The sequence below is a fragment of the Helianthus annuus genome, chromosome 5, assembly GCF_002127325.2.
Source record: "Helianthus annuus cultivar XRQ/B chromosome 5, HanXRQr2.0-SUNRISE, whole genome shotgun sequence".
Lineage (NCBI taxonomy): Eukaryota > Viridiplantae > Streptophyta > Magnoliopsida > Asterales > Asteraceae > Helianthus > Helianthus annuus.
The window spans coordinates 97,562,119-97,579,279 of NC_035437.2; the positions used below are offsets into that span (position 1 = coordinate 97,562,119).

General features: G+C 39.3%; 1 protein-coding gene and 1 non-coding gene across 2 annotated transcripts; both read left to right on the forward strand.

Annotated features, from left to right (window-relative positions):
* Nucleotides 1–6,869: 6,869 nt before the first annotated feature.
* LOC118492737 lies at nt 6,870–6,976 on the forward strand. Its single transcript, XR_004894739.1, has one exon. It is a non-coding gene; the product is annotated as a small nucleolar RNA R71 (small nucleolar RNA).
* Nucleotides 6,977–10,503: 3,527 nt separating this feature from the next.
* LOC110940841 (peroxisome biogenesis protein 3-2) lies at nt 10,504–16,852 on the forward strand. The gene is made up of 7 exons (XM_022182416.2): nt 10,504–10,651; nt 10,779–10,940; nt 11,018–11,220; nt 11,303–11,430; nt 15,236–15,363; nt 15,463–15,672; nt 16,322–16,852. Exons 1-7 carry the CDS (start codon nt 10,647–10,649, stop codon nt 16,554–16,556), a joined length of 1,071 nt encoding a protein of 356 aa, XP_022038108.1. The 5' UTR covers nt 10,504–10,646; the 3' UTR covers nt 16,557–16,852.
* Nucleotides 16,853–17,161: the final 309 nt, after the last annotated feature.

Genomic DNA, 17,161 nt, shown 5'->3' on the forward strand with positions numbered 1-17,161 from the left:
AAGGCGACGTTACCCTCAACCCAGTAGTTTGAGTCAGCAAGGATACAATCCTAAAGGGTTGGATTATTGGAAGATAATGAATTAAGTTATTAATGCAAATTATGGTAGGCCCCGCTTTTGGCGGTGACGTTACCCTCGACTAAGTAGTCTGAGTCAGCAGGGATACAGTCCTAAATAGCCGGGTTATAGTACTAATAGTAGTTAACTTATGAGGGGGTCAAAGAGTTTGGATCCCCGCCATCCAATACCTATGGGCATTGAAGGAGATCCTACTAAATTTGACCCAGGTCCCTTGCAGGACCTCTAAATGCTGAACAAGGGCAAGACCCTTACCAAACCGTTCCCTTAACCCCCGACCAGGAAGCCAACATACCTCCATATAGATCGTGGAGATATGAATGGTGAAAATCTTTTATTTTATACAGACAGTAAAATAATGCCAAGACACCACGGACAAACGATAAGGAAAGATCATCTTCAACATAAGTAACTAGTTATTAAAGTCATTAATACAAAACCAAATAAAAAGTGCAAAAGATTAAAAATAAAAAGTATTATACTAAACACTTGTCTTCACCAAGTGATGTAAGAGACTTAGGCAAACATGGCCTTGATTGTCAAGAACTCTTACTATCAATCTTGGATCCCGAGACGACTCACACGCTCTACGATGGACAATGGATGATGGTGGTGGATGATGGTGTTATGGTGGTGGTGGGTGGTGGATGAAGTGTGAGAGAGGTGGTGTGCCAAGGGATGAGTTGAAATGAAACCAAGCACTCCTATTTATAGGCTGAACAGAAGGCTGGGCACGGCCCCGTGTCCGCTGGACACGCCCCCGTGCCCGTCTGACACTCTCTCTCTTCATTAATTGTAATTCGCAATTACAATTAATGCGCCTGCTGTACTTTCACCACGGCCCCGTGGTGGGCAATAGAAGCTTCTACAGGTTTGTCTTTTCTGCTGCTTCTTGGGCACGGCCCCGTGCTGGCTGAGCACGGGGCGTGTTCAGTCTTCTGTTTTCTCTTCTTTGCTTGGGAGGATGCCGTTGAGGGTTCGGGCAATCTACTTTTGTTCCTTTTCTTGTATTTATGCTAGAATTAGCTGTCTTTTTGCTTCTTTTGTGTATTTGAGCTCATTTCATCCTGAAAATACAAAAGGAAGACAAAAACACTCTTTTTCCAACATTAGTACTTAAAAGGGTTTGTTTTATGCCTCATTTGATGTAATTTATATGTTGCGTTTTACACACATCAGTTACGCCGATAGACGATGCAAGCCCCTTGAATTTGACGTTGGCGATCACATACTCCTAAAGGTATCACCTTGGAAGGGTGTGGTCAGATTCGACAAGAAAGGAAAGCTCGTGCCTTGATATGTTGGACCCTTTAAGATTCTGGAAAGGATCGGAAAAGTGGCCTACAAACTCGAACTACCGGAGTAACTTAGCAACGTCCACCCGACTTTCCACGTTTCGAACCTCAGAAAGTGTCTGGCTGAGCATGATTTAAACGTTCCACTGGAGGATCTTCAAGTGGATGAAACATTACACTTCGTGGAGAAGCCTGTCGAGATCATGGACCGACAAACCAAGCAGCTCAGGCGCTCACGCATTCCCATTGTGAAAGTTCGCTGGGAAGGCAAACGAGGCGCAGAATTCACTTGGGAACTCGAAAGCGACATGAAGGCGAAGTACCCGCAACTGTTTGTTACGGCTAAAGCCTAATTTCGGGACGAAATTCCCTTAAGTAGGGGAGGCTGTAACACCCCCTGTTTCAAAAGTCAAAGTCAAAGTCAAGATTGAAGTCAAAGGAAGAAAAGATTGCTAATTACGATCTCTCACTCCTTCTTTGACCACTGTTTGACTTGTAATCGAATCTTTTACTTTATTTGCTTTAGTTGTATTATGTGGAGTATCTATTAATAATCGAGGTTAAATCGATGTTTATCGCATGTTTTATCGCTTATCGCATCGCAATCGCACTCGCAACTCGAATTATGCATTCTGGATATTGCTTTACGTGTGTGTGCTATTTATGTGTTACTTGTGCATGTTTAATTATGTTTCTGTTTGTGGTGATTAATCAAAACGCAATCGCAAATCTATCGCAATCGAATCGCAAACGCTAAACGCCAGTTGTTTATGATGATTGTATGTTAGATATAGTATTTGTGTGTTTATTATTAATCTATCACATCGCTCGCTCGAAACGCATCGCAACGCTCAACACGCGAATCGAAACGACTGAAACTTAACATGACGGACACCAGGATCGAGTGGCCAACCGATCGAGTGGCCATCCGATTGAGTTGCCATCCGATTGGTGGCCAATCCGACCCTGGGCACTTTCCTCTTTTGGAAACCCTATAAATACCCTCCTGTCACATCATTTGTGATGTGACAGCTCCTCCACTCGACCAGCCGCACTCCAGCCTTTTTTCCCTCGATTTCTCGCGATTCTTGTAAGTTTTCAACTTAAATCTTGTACTTCTATGATCTAGACGCACTTCTTCATCATTTTCTCTTTTGAATCTCAACTTTTAACTGTGAAATCAATGGATTTGGGGTGTTCTAGGATGATGTCATCATGGAGTTCTTAGGAACTTCAAGTTTTGGCCTCATTCCACCAAGAACAACTCAGATCTGAAGGATTTCCACAAGATTAAATAATGTTTTCGCATAGATCTACACATATTCATGGTTAAAAGGATTGAAAGATGGTTTTCCAACTTTCTTTCAACTCTTTTACACTCAATGCACTCAAAACCGATAGAATCGGAGCTCGTTCTGATCTTCTACTCCTTCTTAGTGATGTGTCTGTTCAAGATATGGTTTCTATCAAAGAGATTACCGATTTCGGGTTAAACATGAACGACCGTCTTGAACAGTTGACTGACCGAACTAGGGTAATTCCTGTTCGATCGGACCACTTAGGTCATGATGGGGTTTCTATTGTTTAGCACATTATCACACCGTCTCGATCAAAACTGCAAAACTTTCAAAACAATCAAGTGTCAAAGACGATCGGGTCGTTGGGACGGATTGCCATCCGATCGAACAGCCATCCGATCGGCTTACACTTGGTTCCACACTTAAACTTTTATTTAAACTTTTCAAGGATCTGAACGTCGAACGGATTACCGTCTGATCGGATAGCCATCTGATCGAACGACTATCCGACCATGTAACATTTGGAACTTCGATACTTAATCATTTTCATAATTTTCAAAGATCATCAGTAATTAACGGATTGCCACCCAATAGGATTGCTATCCGATCGCGTAACAATCCTGCTGTGAACTTGTTCTCACTAAGTGCCCTACCAATCGGATCGCTATCTGATCGAACGACCGTTCGATCAACCGACCTGAAGGGTAGAGATACTTCTCTGTTTTCAAAATGCTACAATGAAAACTTCAAAGCCATCATACACAAACACATCCTTACCAAACAAATGTCAATCCAATCGAATGGCCATCCGATCGGATGACCATCTGAACGGATTGACATCCGATCGACTGGCCATCCGATCGGATTACCATCCGACACTTGGTCAATTTTGCACCGTTTTATGCGCCGCTCATCGTTTATGCAATCATTAACTATTCAGGCTAATCTCTCACAGTGCTCCCTTCAATCCAAGAGAGAGTTCACTTGTTAAACACAATCTGTGAGTATACTCGATCCCTTTTTGCTTTACGCACTTTTGGGTGTTACATACGTTACTTATTCTAAATCACAATCGACACACAACGCAAACACTATTTATACGCTAACCGTTATTGTATGTTACGTGTTATTTGATGAATGCTTGTATGTTATGTTAACATAGGGATTATTGCCTGACACCTTAGCAACGATAGTACTATAGTTTGGACTCAGCACCTGTCGTGGACAGGGGTTGTTAAGGGCTTTACTTCACGTGTCCAAGTGGGGATATGTGTTGTGCATTCTATAATTCGCAGTCATGTCTGTGCATATTTCTCTGTCGATAACCTACTTGCCTTCACATTATACATGTTTCATGCTGGTTATGCGTAATCGATTTCGAACTCTATTACTATTATCAAACTTGTTTGCCCACCTTTACACTATGTGTATTAACTTTATTTTAACGTATGTGACAGGTGCTTAGGATGCTTGCTTGCTATGTGGAATCAAGTAGGAAGAGTCTAGAAACGAACAATTTAAATCTGAGTCATCAGAACAGTTTTATTTGTTTTTGAGATAATATGTCTGTAATAATTATTTTGCTTGATATGTTTTGGTATGGGACTTAACATTATATATTCGGTAATATTAGTTGTTATGGATTTCTCTTGGACAATCTGTTTCGCTCAGTGCCATGCCCCGGTGTTTCCGTCATCGGTTGGGGTGTGACACCGCAATCAAGCTGAAGAGTGGTGGACGAATGATTGGGCTTTTTAGAACTTAATGAATAAACCAAACCCAAATTACCCACAGTTTTGAACCTGCTCCTGCTGCCTTTCCACCCATGAACCCCGACAATGTTGCTGACCTGCGCCATTATGGTGAAGAGTTGGTGGATGCAGGGAATCGGATCAAGTCAGTGGGTGAGAGCCTGATCTGGAAGTATGACGAGCGGGAGTTCAACTTCTAAAGGCGGTCTATCAATAGAATGGGTGTTTGTATAATATTTAATAGTTTGTGAAATAATAATAATAATAATAATAATATATCACCTAATAATAAATAAATCAATATATGTAAATATGTGGTTGTGTATCGAAGCATAATATATATATATATATATATATATATATATATATATATATATATATATATATATATATAAATCTAAATGTCGCAATGATCGACAATTTTGGCTATATGTGTTGACTCAGTTTGTATTTGTAATTACAATGCTTTGTTTATTTGTTATCTATTTTGTGATATTAATCTAAATATAATGTTTGAAATTCAGATGGTAAACGAAGTGAACCAATCAGGCCAGAATAATCAGGAAAAATCTTTGAATAAAGAAGATATAGAAAACATAATCGCCCAGGGCATAGCTAATGTTATCCCTTTAATCATAGCGGCTGTTAAGAACCCGGTCGAACCTTCCAAAGCTAAGAATAGCAAACGCACCCGTGATGACAGTTTTAGTCATAGCGTAAATGGAGGCAATGATAACATTATCAAAGCCCCATTTCCTAAAAAGATGAAAGTAATGACAACTGGTTTTACTTATAAAGAATTTCTAGCCTGTAAACCAACCGAATTCACAGGTAGTGAAGGAGCCACTGCTGCACTGCGATGGCTAGAAAAAGACAGAAGCCGTTATTAAAATAAGTAACTGTGCAGAAGAAGACAAAGTAATGTATGCTTCCAACCTCTTCAAAGAGGAGGCATTAGAATGGTGGAACACTGTTCTACAAGCTAAAGGAAGCGACATGGCTTATGCCATGAGTTGGGAAGAGTTTAAGGAAATGATAGAAAGGAAATTTTGTCTTTCCTATGAAAAGGAACAGATGGTAAATCAGTTCCCGAACCATAGAATGGTGGATGTTAAGTGACGTGAGTACACATCCAAATTCTTCGAGTATGCAAGAATTGTACCGACTCTGGCTTCGCCAAAATATGTACTCATTTCTCACTATATTTGGGGATTGATTAGCGAAATCCGCGATATAGTCAAGGCTGCTAGACCTTGGACTATCGACGACGTAGTGGAATTGGCCAATACCTTGACTGACTGATTAGTTCGTATGAGAGATGAAAATAGAAAAAATGAGTTGGCTCAAAAGATTACCCAAGGTTTTCGCTCAGGTAATAACTTCAAGAAAGGAGTCGGGCAGTCTTTTGCACCACCTCTTTGCAAATTTTGCAAAAGAAGGCACCCAGGAAAATTTAATAGGTACTGTAACTTCTGTAAGATACCTGGGCACAGAGAAGAAAAGTGTAGAAAGAAATCTACTATCTGCTTTAATTGCGGGGAGGCCGGGCATTTTAAGCCAAATTTCCCTAAATTAGCAAAGGCACCTGACAACAAAGCAAAAGCAGCAGACGAAACCAACAAGAAGAACACGTGAGCTTTTTAGCTAACGACACAAGAGGCATCTATGATCCCCGACGTAATCGCTGGTACGTTCCTTATCCATGACATTTATGCAAAAGTATTATTTCACTCTGGTGCAAACCAAAGTTTTATAAATACTGCATTTTTCCATGCTCTTAATCAACCTTTAACTAAGCTTAGTCAAGCTTGTACGGTAGAAATGGCCGAAGGAAACCCTATCGATATACGCGAAGTACTTCAAGAAGGAAATATAGAACTATTAGGACATACGTTTTCTTCAAATCTTCTACCTATGAATCTAGCGGGATTCGACGTAGTATTAGGAATGGATTGGTTAGTAGCCAACCATGCCTGAATCCTATGTGATCAGAATTTTGTAGAGATTCGTGAGCCAACAGGAGAGAGGATCCTGATCAAAGGAGATAAGCTGAGCAAGCCAATGAAGTTCATCTCAGTGATGAAAGCTGCTAGCTACGTACGGAAGCAAGGCGTAGCGTATATGATTTCACGTGGCCCTCCATACCCTTCACAAGCCATAACCGAGGCCATTTTTGCCATTTCTATTTTTTTTATATTTTTGAGGACAGGGCCTCGATTTGGGCTTATAAAGAGGTGTTCTCATCTACTTTATGGGCGCCCAGGGCAATAGACTTTGAGCCGCGGGGGGTGTGCCATTGAAAATTGTTTTGAGCAATTTCCTCAATTTGATTGTAGATTTTATTTGGGCGTTTATTACCTAGAAGTCCCTCGGAGCTTGAGTCGAGTGTTTGTCTCGTGTTTGGCAATAATCCATTATAGAAAGTGGATACTTGTTGCCACACTGCGAGACCGTGATGAGGGCATTTCCTTAATAGCTCCTTGAATCTTTCCCAAGTTTCATATAAAGATTCCCCGACCTCTTGTGAATATGTATTTATTTCAGTCATTAATTTAGCGGTTTTAGAGGGCGGGATTTACTTATATAGAAATTTTTGCGCAAGTTCATCCCAAGTGTTTACCGATCCACTTGGAGGGTGTTGAGCCAAGCCTTGGCTCGGTCTTTTAGTGAAAATGGGAACATTTGGAGGCGGACAACGTCATTTGATGCTCCGTTGATCCGGAAGGTGTCACATATTTCCAAAAAGTTGGTAATATTTAAATGGGGATCTTCATCGGGTAGGCCATGGAAGGTTGCGGAATTTTGGAGCATTTGGATCAAATGCGGCCGAAGTACGAAGTTGTTGGCATCGACGTTTGGTGCATTGATGCCGGCTCTGAGGTTACCGACTGTGGGTCGCACGTAATCCATTGGGGTACGTTGATCCGCCATCGGGATTCGATCCCCCAAAGCTTTCTCTTGATTCTTGGCTTTTAGTCTTTTTCTTAGAAAGCGTTCAGGTTCGTCTAGAGGTTCTTTGATGTCTTTATCAGAACTGGAGCTCATGTACCGCGTAGAGTTTTCAGGCCATGCAATTGAGTTCTAAGTCCTGCGATTAAAACAAAAAAGAATGTTGGTCAGATTCTTCACCACGGCCCCGTGGTCGTATTACAGTTGCTGTTTTCTGGATCCCTAGTTAATGGGGAGATCAGCACGACCCCGTGGTGCACCTCCATGGCCCATGGTTAATCTTCTGTAACTCAGAAAACAAAAACTGCCAGTAAGAATGATGGGCATGGCCTCGTGTCTGACCGGGCACGACCCGTGTTGAGTTCTGCAGAAGTTGAAAAATTAAGAAAAAAATCCTAAAAAATAAGAAAAAAGCTAAAAATAATTAGGCCGTTGATTTTAAACTTTCTTTAAATCCTTGTGTCCCCGGCGACGACGCCAAAAACTTGGTGTGCGTTAAGCGTGATATGATTTTATTAATATTTTAAGCCCGTTTTACGCATTAGTCAAGTTTTAAATTTATAAAACACGATATTATACTAACACTAAACACACACTTGGGCAAGTCCACCCATCGCAAGTGTAGTATAGTGTTGGTAAGATACCGAGGTCGTCCAAGGACACAAGAGCTTTTAATACCAGTTTATCGTCAACGTCTAATCGATGTAAATTTTTTGAAAAGAGTTTTTAAACATGAAAATAAATCTAAAAATTAAAAGATAAATAAAATGAAAACAAATAGACAAGATAGAATCACTTGGATCCAACTCATCTTTAATGTATCCTTTGATGATTTTTGTACTTTCGGACTTTTTAAGAGATTATCTTACTTATAGTAGTAGGCCCCTCTTTTAAAGGTGACATTACTCTCAACCCAGTGGTTTAAGTTAGCAGGGATACAATCCCAAAGGGTCGGAATATTGAAAGACAATTAAGTAAGTTATTAATGCGAAAAGTGGTAGGCCCTTCTTTTGAAGGTGACGTTACCCTCGGCTAAGTGGTTTGAGTCAGCAAGGATACAATCCCAAGAAGCCGGTTTAATGTTTTAATAGTAGTTTACATATGAGGGGTTCAAGCTATTCGCACCCCCGCCATCCAATACCGTTGGGCGTTGAAGGAGGTCCTAGTAAGCTTGAACCAAGTCCTCGCAGGATCTATACACTGAACGAGACAAGAACTTTACCAAACCACCCTCCTAACCCCCTTCCAGGTAGTTAACGCGCTTTATATAGACCGTAAAGACACGAATGAGCAAATCAATGACATCATGAAGAAATGGTAAAGAAAATTCACTTTCAAGATAAGAAACTAGTTATTAAAGTCATTAATACAAACCCAATTAAAAAGTACCGAAAGATTAAAAATCAAAAGTAACACATTAAAGACTTGTCTTCACCAAGTGATGTAAGAGATTAGCCAAACATAGCCTTTGCTTGACAAGAACTCTTACGATCAATCTTGGATCCCGAGACTACTACACACTCTAAAGATGATAGATGGATGATGGTGGTGGGTGTTGGTGTTGTAGTGGTGGTGGAGTGGTGGCAAAATGGGAGAGAAGTGGTTTGCCAAGGGATGCCTTTAAAGTGAACCAAGCACCGCTATTTATAGCCTGAACAGAGCCCCGGCCATGGCCCCGTGTCCATTGGACACGACCCGTGGCCATCCTTTTCTCTTCCTTCATTAAATGCAGCTGTCAGCAGAGGGCCCCACACGACCCGTGTCTTCTGGGCACGGCCCCGTGGTCCTTCACAGTACTATCAAGATTCTGCAAATCTAAGAATTGACCACGCTTCATTATGAGCAGGGCACAACCCCGTGGTAGGCGTAGAAGCTTCTGCAGCTTTGTCTTGCTGTGTCAGGGCTGACCACACCCCATGCCTGGCTGGGCACGACCCCGTGGTCAGTTTTTGTCTTCTTATTTTTGCTTTGGTGGATGCTGTCGAGGGGTCAGGCAAGTCACGTTATTCCTTCTTCTTGTATTTATGTTGGTTTTGGCTGCTTATTTGTTCTTTTTGTTCTTTTAAGCTCATTCGGTCCTGTAAATTCAAAAGGAAAAAGAAACGCGCTTTTTCCAACATTAGTACTAAAATAGGTTGGTTTTATGCCTCAGTTGATGTAATTTATATGTTGCATTTTGTACACATCAATATTCCACATCATTAGTGACAATTCGTGAGCGTGACGCAAGGATTAGATCCATGTGAATGTGGATGAGGTGGCAGCAATGATAAATGATGTATCTGAAGGGCGGTGCACATGATCTGATATTTCATAGAAATTCCCTGCTCATACCTCAATTTTCTGCAGATGACGAAAACTAAATTGATTCATAAAGTTTGACCTCACCAAATGGTTGCAACATCTGCAGTGAAGAATACCCGATTTATAAAGTATGACCTCACTGAACAGTTATAACATCACAGGGTGGTGGAGATATGTGATGCTCAAAGGGGAGAATCGTGGAGGCGATTTCAGTGATCAGGGAATCGATTTGAGGTGAGATGGCTGATTCAGGTGAAGAGGGAGGAGATAAAGGACCACCGTACCACCAACGACGTTGAACTCCATAAACAGACCAACGCACCTCTGCCAACACCACCATTTGATCTGTTCAACCCTAAATTCACTTGCTTTTAGGGTTAACTTCTGATTTCAAGACTATACATCTGTTTGATCTATTCATCAATGTCTTGTTCTTTACCATCTGGATCAAATCATGTCCTTTTGAATATGCAAACTCATATTGGGGTTTGAAAGTGGGTTGAATTTGAATTTGGATTTGAAGAATTTGAAAAGGTTGTTGGTGTTACTAGTGGGGAATCGTGTTAGATATGGTAATAATAAGGGTTATTGATATGTGAATAAAGTTTTTTTTTTCCTTTTTAAAATTTTAAGGTGATATATAATCATTGAGGGTATTTTAGACATTTAACGGTTGACCAACGAATTATGTTAATATGGGCATTGATTCAAATCGAGAACCACAAGTACGGAAATGATCAATTTTAGCACTTGGGCTAAGTATGTGATTAGGTATAAATCACAAGGACGAAAATTGTAATTTACTCAAAGAAAAACCCTTTAAAATATCAAATTAAAGATAACGACAGTCCCCTTTTCTCTTTCGCTCATATTCCAATTCCAAACCAACTGCAACTGCATTGGAATCATCTACGAACTTGGACCATTTGCCTTCAATTCAAGCCCTTTGTGACGCCACAAAGCAAGATTGAATGTGGTCAGTTTTGATTTTTCTACTTTGTTTCTTCTATATATGACTGATTGTTTCTACCCTAATTTTGAATGAAAACAAGTACCCTAATTCTTACAACGACAACTGATACTATTAGTTATCTGGGTTGCAGGGAATTCTGGAGAAGACACAAACGAAAGTTGTATGTTTCTGTTGGGGTTTGCGGAGGTGGGTACATATTATACAAGTTTTATGATGCTTACAACAAGAGAATTTCTCAGCTGGAGAGGCAACTTGCTGAGGAGCAAGAGAACGATGAGCGTCTCAAGGCCCAGTAAGATATATCTTCTTCATTCATTTTGTTTTGTTTGTTATTGAGGATCTTGTTGAAACCTGAAATGAATCTCACAGGATGCAAATGCACTTTGAGAACATCCAAAGAATAGCCAACACCATGACCTTGCCTCACACCATGCTTTATTTGAGCAGCCGAGTCGCAGAAGAGTTGGATCTTTTGCATCTTACAGATAAGTTGATCAGAGGGAAGGGTGGTCAATCCAACACTTTGACTCCTTCTGAAAAGCTTGAGCTATGGGACAGGCTTAAAATATTAAGTAAGTATGCAAAGCTTTTCTGGTTTCTGTTTTACCCTTTTCTCGTTATCGGTAGCTAACCAGTGCTATATATAATCCAAAGGTTTCACAAGGTTGGTGTTGTCGATCTGGGCAATGACGGCTGTTAGCCTATATATTAGAATCCAAGTCAACATTTTAGGGAGACATCTGTATATAGACACTGCACGCGATCTTGGCGGTTTTCAACCGGTAAGATTTCTTCACTTTATTTACTTCTTTTGTATATCAAGTGTTTTACAGTGTCAATTTAGTCGAAAATAAGAATATAGGAACTCGTAAATAAATGTTATACTAGCTTAATACTTTATTTTCTCATGTGTAGATCATTTTTTATACAAGTTATTATACATCGGGATTATAGCAAACAATCACTCACTCCCCCATTCCAAAATATAAGAAGATTAAGCTAAACAAGCAAAAGTTCATCATCTCAAAGTATTTATTTTTGTACTGCTTTCTAAGTTTTATCCACAAAAAAAAATTGTAATTATACTCTGTAGTTATCTCTAGAGACGTTTATAACTTTAGGGGGGTAGGGGCGCTCCAGTAGTGCTGGTTTTCCATCGCTCACAACATCCAATTAAGTTCTTCCACGTCATCGAGCTTGGTTCCATCACTAGTGATGGATTTTAGTGGGGGTGCCCATCACTCACCACACACTCATCTCCATCATCAAACATGTGCAGCACCTTCAATTCTTCACGCGTGATCATGGCAACGCGTTATCCAGTTCACGCGTTATAAGAGATGGTGGCGGTGGTGTATCACGGAGGTCGACGCGTGGCCAGCCCTTCATAACGGGGCGCCCCGTCTCCTCTTATAGTTACAACTTACAAGCTTATGTTAAGATTTAGGTTTATATATGTTGACATCTTTTTCATTAGAAATCAACAACTTGGGTAGTTAATATCAATCATTGTTAGGAAAGACATAGCAATTGAAATGTTCTAATTTTGGAGCCTCACCAGTTGATGTATATTAAGTTTCTCAAATAATTAATATTTTCATGTAAATAAATAGATCTTTTGATGTGAGTGAGTCGTGATCTTTCCAAGTGAGGCAACATACCTTATTTTTTTACTTCGGAATAATTATGTGTTAAAGTGCTTCATCTTGTTTTGTTAAAAGTAGGCAATTGAATACTCATTGTTTACATGATTTACAAGATATATTAATGTAATGGTGCTATGGTAAGCGGGATCGTAGGGATGAGAAGATCTCAGCTAAGTTCCTCATACTTGACAGTAAAATTGTTTGCATTTTGATTGTCGTGTCTTGAGAAATCTTTGTCTGATTTTATAAGTGCAGTTGCTGTAAATCATTGACCTTTTAATCTTCATTGTCAAGTCTTTGTCTTTCGATCTTTGGTAGAGCCTACATCTTGAATCGTTTGTAGTCGGTCTCTGTTCTTTTGTCGGCCGTGTGAGCAACAAAATTCCAATGTGCTTCAACTAAAGATGACATAGGCTGCTGCATCTTGTGAAGCAGTATTGTAAGAATCGCTAGTCGGTCGATGGGGTACCGACTAGCGATTAATCGGGATTAATTGGAATTAATCGGATTGGGATTTTTATATGTAATTTTTAGTTATATATACACCATAGTTATCAAATGTGCTAGGCGCACTCTAGGCGCATAGGCCTCGCCTGTCGCCTAGGCGAGAAGCGCAAAAAAAGCGCGGGCCTGAGAAAAATAAAGCGCAAGCAAATAAAAACATAAAAAAATAATTTATGTATTGAAAAAACACTTTCTTAAAATTCCGAAAGTATTCAAATACCATAATCCTTATAATAAAACCAAAATCATTATGAATCACCAAAATATCCCAAAACCAAATTGTTCAAACTTGAAAACAAATAAAGTTCAAAAAGTAAATTAACTCATAAATCATAAATAATTTATATGAAGAGATGAGAATGGTTGAATATACTGCATAATCCTCATAAGGTCAAAATATATCTGTAGTATTATATGTTTCTCCGGCAAAAAAAGGCAGAAGATTATGAAAGTTGTTTTATCAGATTAGGTTCTTATTTGAATAACAAGATATGATATCTCTAACTTTTCTAAATTTCAAATATATTTTTTAAAGATGTATAAGATTTGATTTGATTGAGATATGATTTCCAAAAAATAGATAAATACCTACAAATATCATCTGGTATATGTATAAGAGATAAGATTTCAAAAAAAAATCACGTGGCTTTTTTACCTAGGAGGGAAAAGCGCATACAGGTCGACTCGCCCAGAAATATCGCCTAGGCGGGAAAAGCGATCGCTTTTGATAACTATGATATACACACACATTTTTATATGTAGTTTTATAAAGTAGACATGTTTTAACCCCTCATAGACCCATTTTTTAAGTAATTTGCGGGATTTTATAAATTTTGGTCAAAATTCGTCCTGGATCTGGCCAGAATAGGACTCTCATTGACCGCCTAGCCATTAATAGGTGAACCTCCGATTAGTGATTTTTACAACCATGCTGTGAAGGAATATATTGAGAAATTGGGAGTAGACATAGCGGCCATAGCGACCGCTATCGCGAATAGCGTGGCGAGGCGAGACATGGTGACCGTGGTAAAGTATATAAATGCTTGTGGTTTGTTCACAGAAACAATCTTTGTGCGAAATTCAAGAAGAAATAAGTGTTTGCAGCCAACCCTCTTTACACCCCCATATAGCACCAGTAGGTAGTGTACAAGAGGGGAACAACACTTTTATGCCTTGTTGATTAATCGATGATATATATTAATGATGGGAGTTGACTTATTGGTAGTTGTTTGTTAGAACCTAAATATTGATTGAATGAAGACAATGATCAATCATCAATGGACATACCTATAGGTGTTAACCTTCTCTCCATGAAAGGCATACCATTTTACTTCCCGAATTCCTATAAATAATAGACTTCCCTAATTAGAGTTAAGTGCCATTTCAGTCCCTGTGGTTTGGGCTATTTTGCCAGTTTAGTCCAAAGGTTTCATTTTTCGCCTGTGGGTCCAAAAAGGTTTCATCGTTGCCGTTTTAGTCCACTGGGTTAACTTTATCCATTTTTTCTGTTAACGAGAAGGGCAATTCGGTCATTTTATATGGCCGAATTGTCCTTCTAGTTAACAGAATTACATATAAAATGACTGAATTGCCCTTCTCGTTAACAGAAAAAATGGATGAAGTTAACCAAGTGGACTAAAATGGCAACGGTGAAACCTTTTTGGACCCACTGGCAAAAAATGTAACCTTTGAAGATCGAAAGTTAAGCACGTATTTCTTGATGGGCCGCGTTTACGTTATGTTTATTTTAGTTAATGGGTCAGACTTTATTATTATGTTTAGTTTATTTCGGTTGGGCCGTAGGCCATGTTTGTCCAGGTTATGTTTAGTCTAGTATGGGTCAAAGAACAATGTCCGTGTCAGTTTGTTTATAGTCCAGTCTGATAGAAATATGATACGGGTCAAGGGTTTATAAAGCCCAAAGGTGAAACGGTGTGTCTCTTTGTTGTAACTGCTGCAACGGTTATTCAGGATACACCATTTAAGGAAAAGACGCGACCGTATAGAGGCACCGTTTCACACCTATAAGAACCCTGCATCATTGTTCTATTTCGTAGCGTTGTAACAGACATTTGTTGAAGGTATTCGAAGTCAGTTTATGTTCGAGTGCTGCAAGTATTTCTGTTTGTTTTTCGATCAGTAAGTTTTCCATTCAAATCATTCGTATTACTGTTCGTTCATTATTGTTACAATGAAGTTCTGCGATCGTTGTTATATGATTGATTGTGATTGTGAATATAATAACAACCCGGTCCGTTCCGAATGGTCCTGGGTGTCCGACGATTCTGATACCAACAACCTTTGGACTAAACTGGCAAATTAACCCTAATTATAAGCTTTCTATATTGAAGAATCGACCCTAGTTGGCATTGCATTACACTCCTCCACAAATTCTAGTCTGCTACCTTGTTCTGATTTACTAATCATGTTTATTCAGGAGGATGCCGATCTGATTGACCAAACCGACGAGCAACAGTTTTTGGCAAGTGCTGATTTTCTTTCAAGTCAGAGAATGCCGATACTGGTATCCAATATGCAAGCTGCCGCAACTCAAGTTCTCAGAGGGTAAGGACTATCTATGCATATTGCTTACCTTATATCTAAGGTGTCTATATATTATAGCTATAGTTTAGATATATTACGTATCTATTTTTTTATATGCAGAAAGCAGTTGAGGGATATCTTCAACGCTAGTGTACTTGATGAAACAATTATGCAGATATTGAACATGTTCATGAGCATGGGAAGCCCTCATCATTGGGTCGATTATTTGATGCCAGAGGATATCAGATTCCACAGATCACCTGAATCCTCTGCTACGGACATCACTAAATTAGATCAACTAATGCTGGAGACGCGCTCAGTTTTATCAAGGTACTTCATTTTACTTTTGTAGTTACCACCCTCTGTTTCTGATTTGTTGGTTCAGAAAGATGGCAAAATTTCTCATGTGGCGAAAGGTTTAAACTATGAACCTGTGGGCAAGGTTTAAAAGAGCGGAAACGAGTTTTGAGGCGATTTCCCTTCGCCTCATGAGGCGTATGCCTCGAGGCGAACCGAGGCATAAGCCCGAGGCGGAATTAAAAAATAAATATAAAAATTATATATCTTATAAAAATAATAATACTAACTAAATTCATCATCAAAATGACCAAAAACACATAAAAAAGACATAAATTGCTTGAAATTAGCACAAAAATTCAAAAACATAAAAAACAAGTATCAAAAACCCCTGAGCCGCAGCCTTTTTAGTGCCTCAGCCCCTCTGAGGCGCACGTACAACATCAACCCCCTGAGGCGCGCCTCAGAATCGTTTTTTGGGCGTTCCGCCTCGAGGCGCATGCCTCAGCCGTTTTTTTTAAAACTATGCCTGTGGGTAAAATTGCTAAATTGGAAACAGACCCGAACAGTATTTTGATGACTAAAGCCTCCTACATCATTTTATCCAAACGATAGAATATATATATATATATTATTTTTGTAGTGAGATTTGGATATTGAGAGTGACTTAATCTTTTTGTAGTTCTGAATTTGGGAATATTCTGGAGATGTCACTAAGAAAAGTGGTGGAGGGGGTGATGGAAGACATGAAGGGAAATGGAAATCTACCACTAGCCAAACTTCTTCCACGGGTTGCACAAATTAGTCCGTTGCTGCTGGAGGAACCAAGCCGAAACAGGTTTACTCAAATCATTCAAAACATACCCCAAGTCGAAGTTTTCTTCACTCTTCTCTACACAAACATGTCAACTTCATAAGTCAGTATTGTTACGGTGGCTTCCGAATATTAGACAGACAGACGACCGCACTTCTAGTTTGTCCTTGCTTGTACTTTTCCCTTCACCTGGGCGTGTAATAAGTATAAGTTGAAGCATAAGCTTTCACATCATCTTACTTCCAAACATTAATTCTTAAGCGAATGTTTTGTATTGTTTTTTTGCTTTTCTGTTTAATATTTGTGTAGATCATATAAAAAATGATGATTTTAAGGCCACAGATGTAGTAGTAGTAGTATTTTTGGGGAACTTTATAATCGAATAGCTTTTATGTGTTTTCTCATATTGTGGATGAAAGTCATCTTTCAAAAGTAGTACTATGATTTACGACGAGTGTGGGTTGTATGAATGTACGATATAAAAAATTAATATTAAGTATGTAGGGATGACAATGAGATGAGTTTGGGCGATCTTAACCTCATACTTGATTATCAAAGTTTATCGTAAACCGGGTTTAACCCTCTTGGGTTTATATGGTATTTACCTGTTATGGTATACTCACGGTTTTCGGGTACACGCATCAGTATCTTAAAGTTACCTGTTGGATAAATCAGCCCAAAACCCACCGGGTAGTTATCGCGGAACTA

What these genes read in the sequence shown, in the direction of transcription:
- LOC110940841 (XM_022182416.2), top strand. An exon ending in ATCTTGGCGGTTTTCAACCG is followed by an intron (nt 11,431 to 15,235) that starts GTAAGATTTCTT and finishes ATGTTTATTCAG; the next exon opens with GAGGATGCCGATCTGATTGA. An exon ending in ACGCGCTCAGTTTTATCAAG is followed by an intron (nt 15,673 to 16,321) that starts GTACTTCATTTT and finishes ATCTTTTTGTAG; the next exon opens with TTCTGAATTTGGGAATATTC.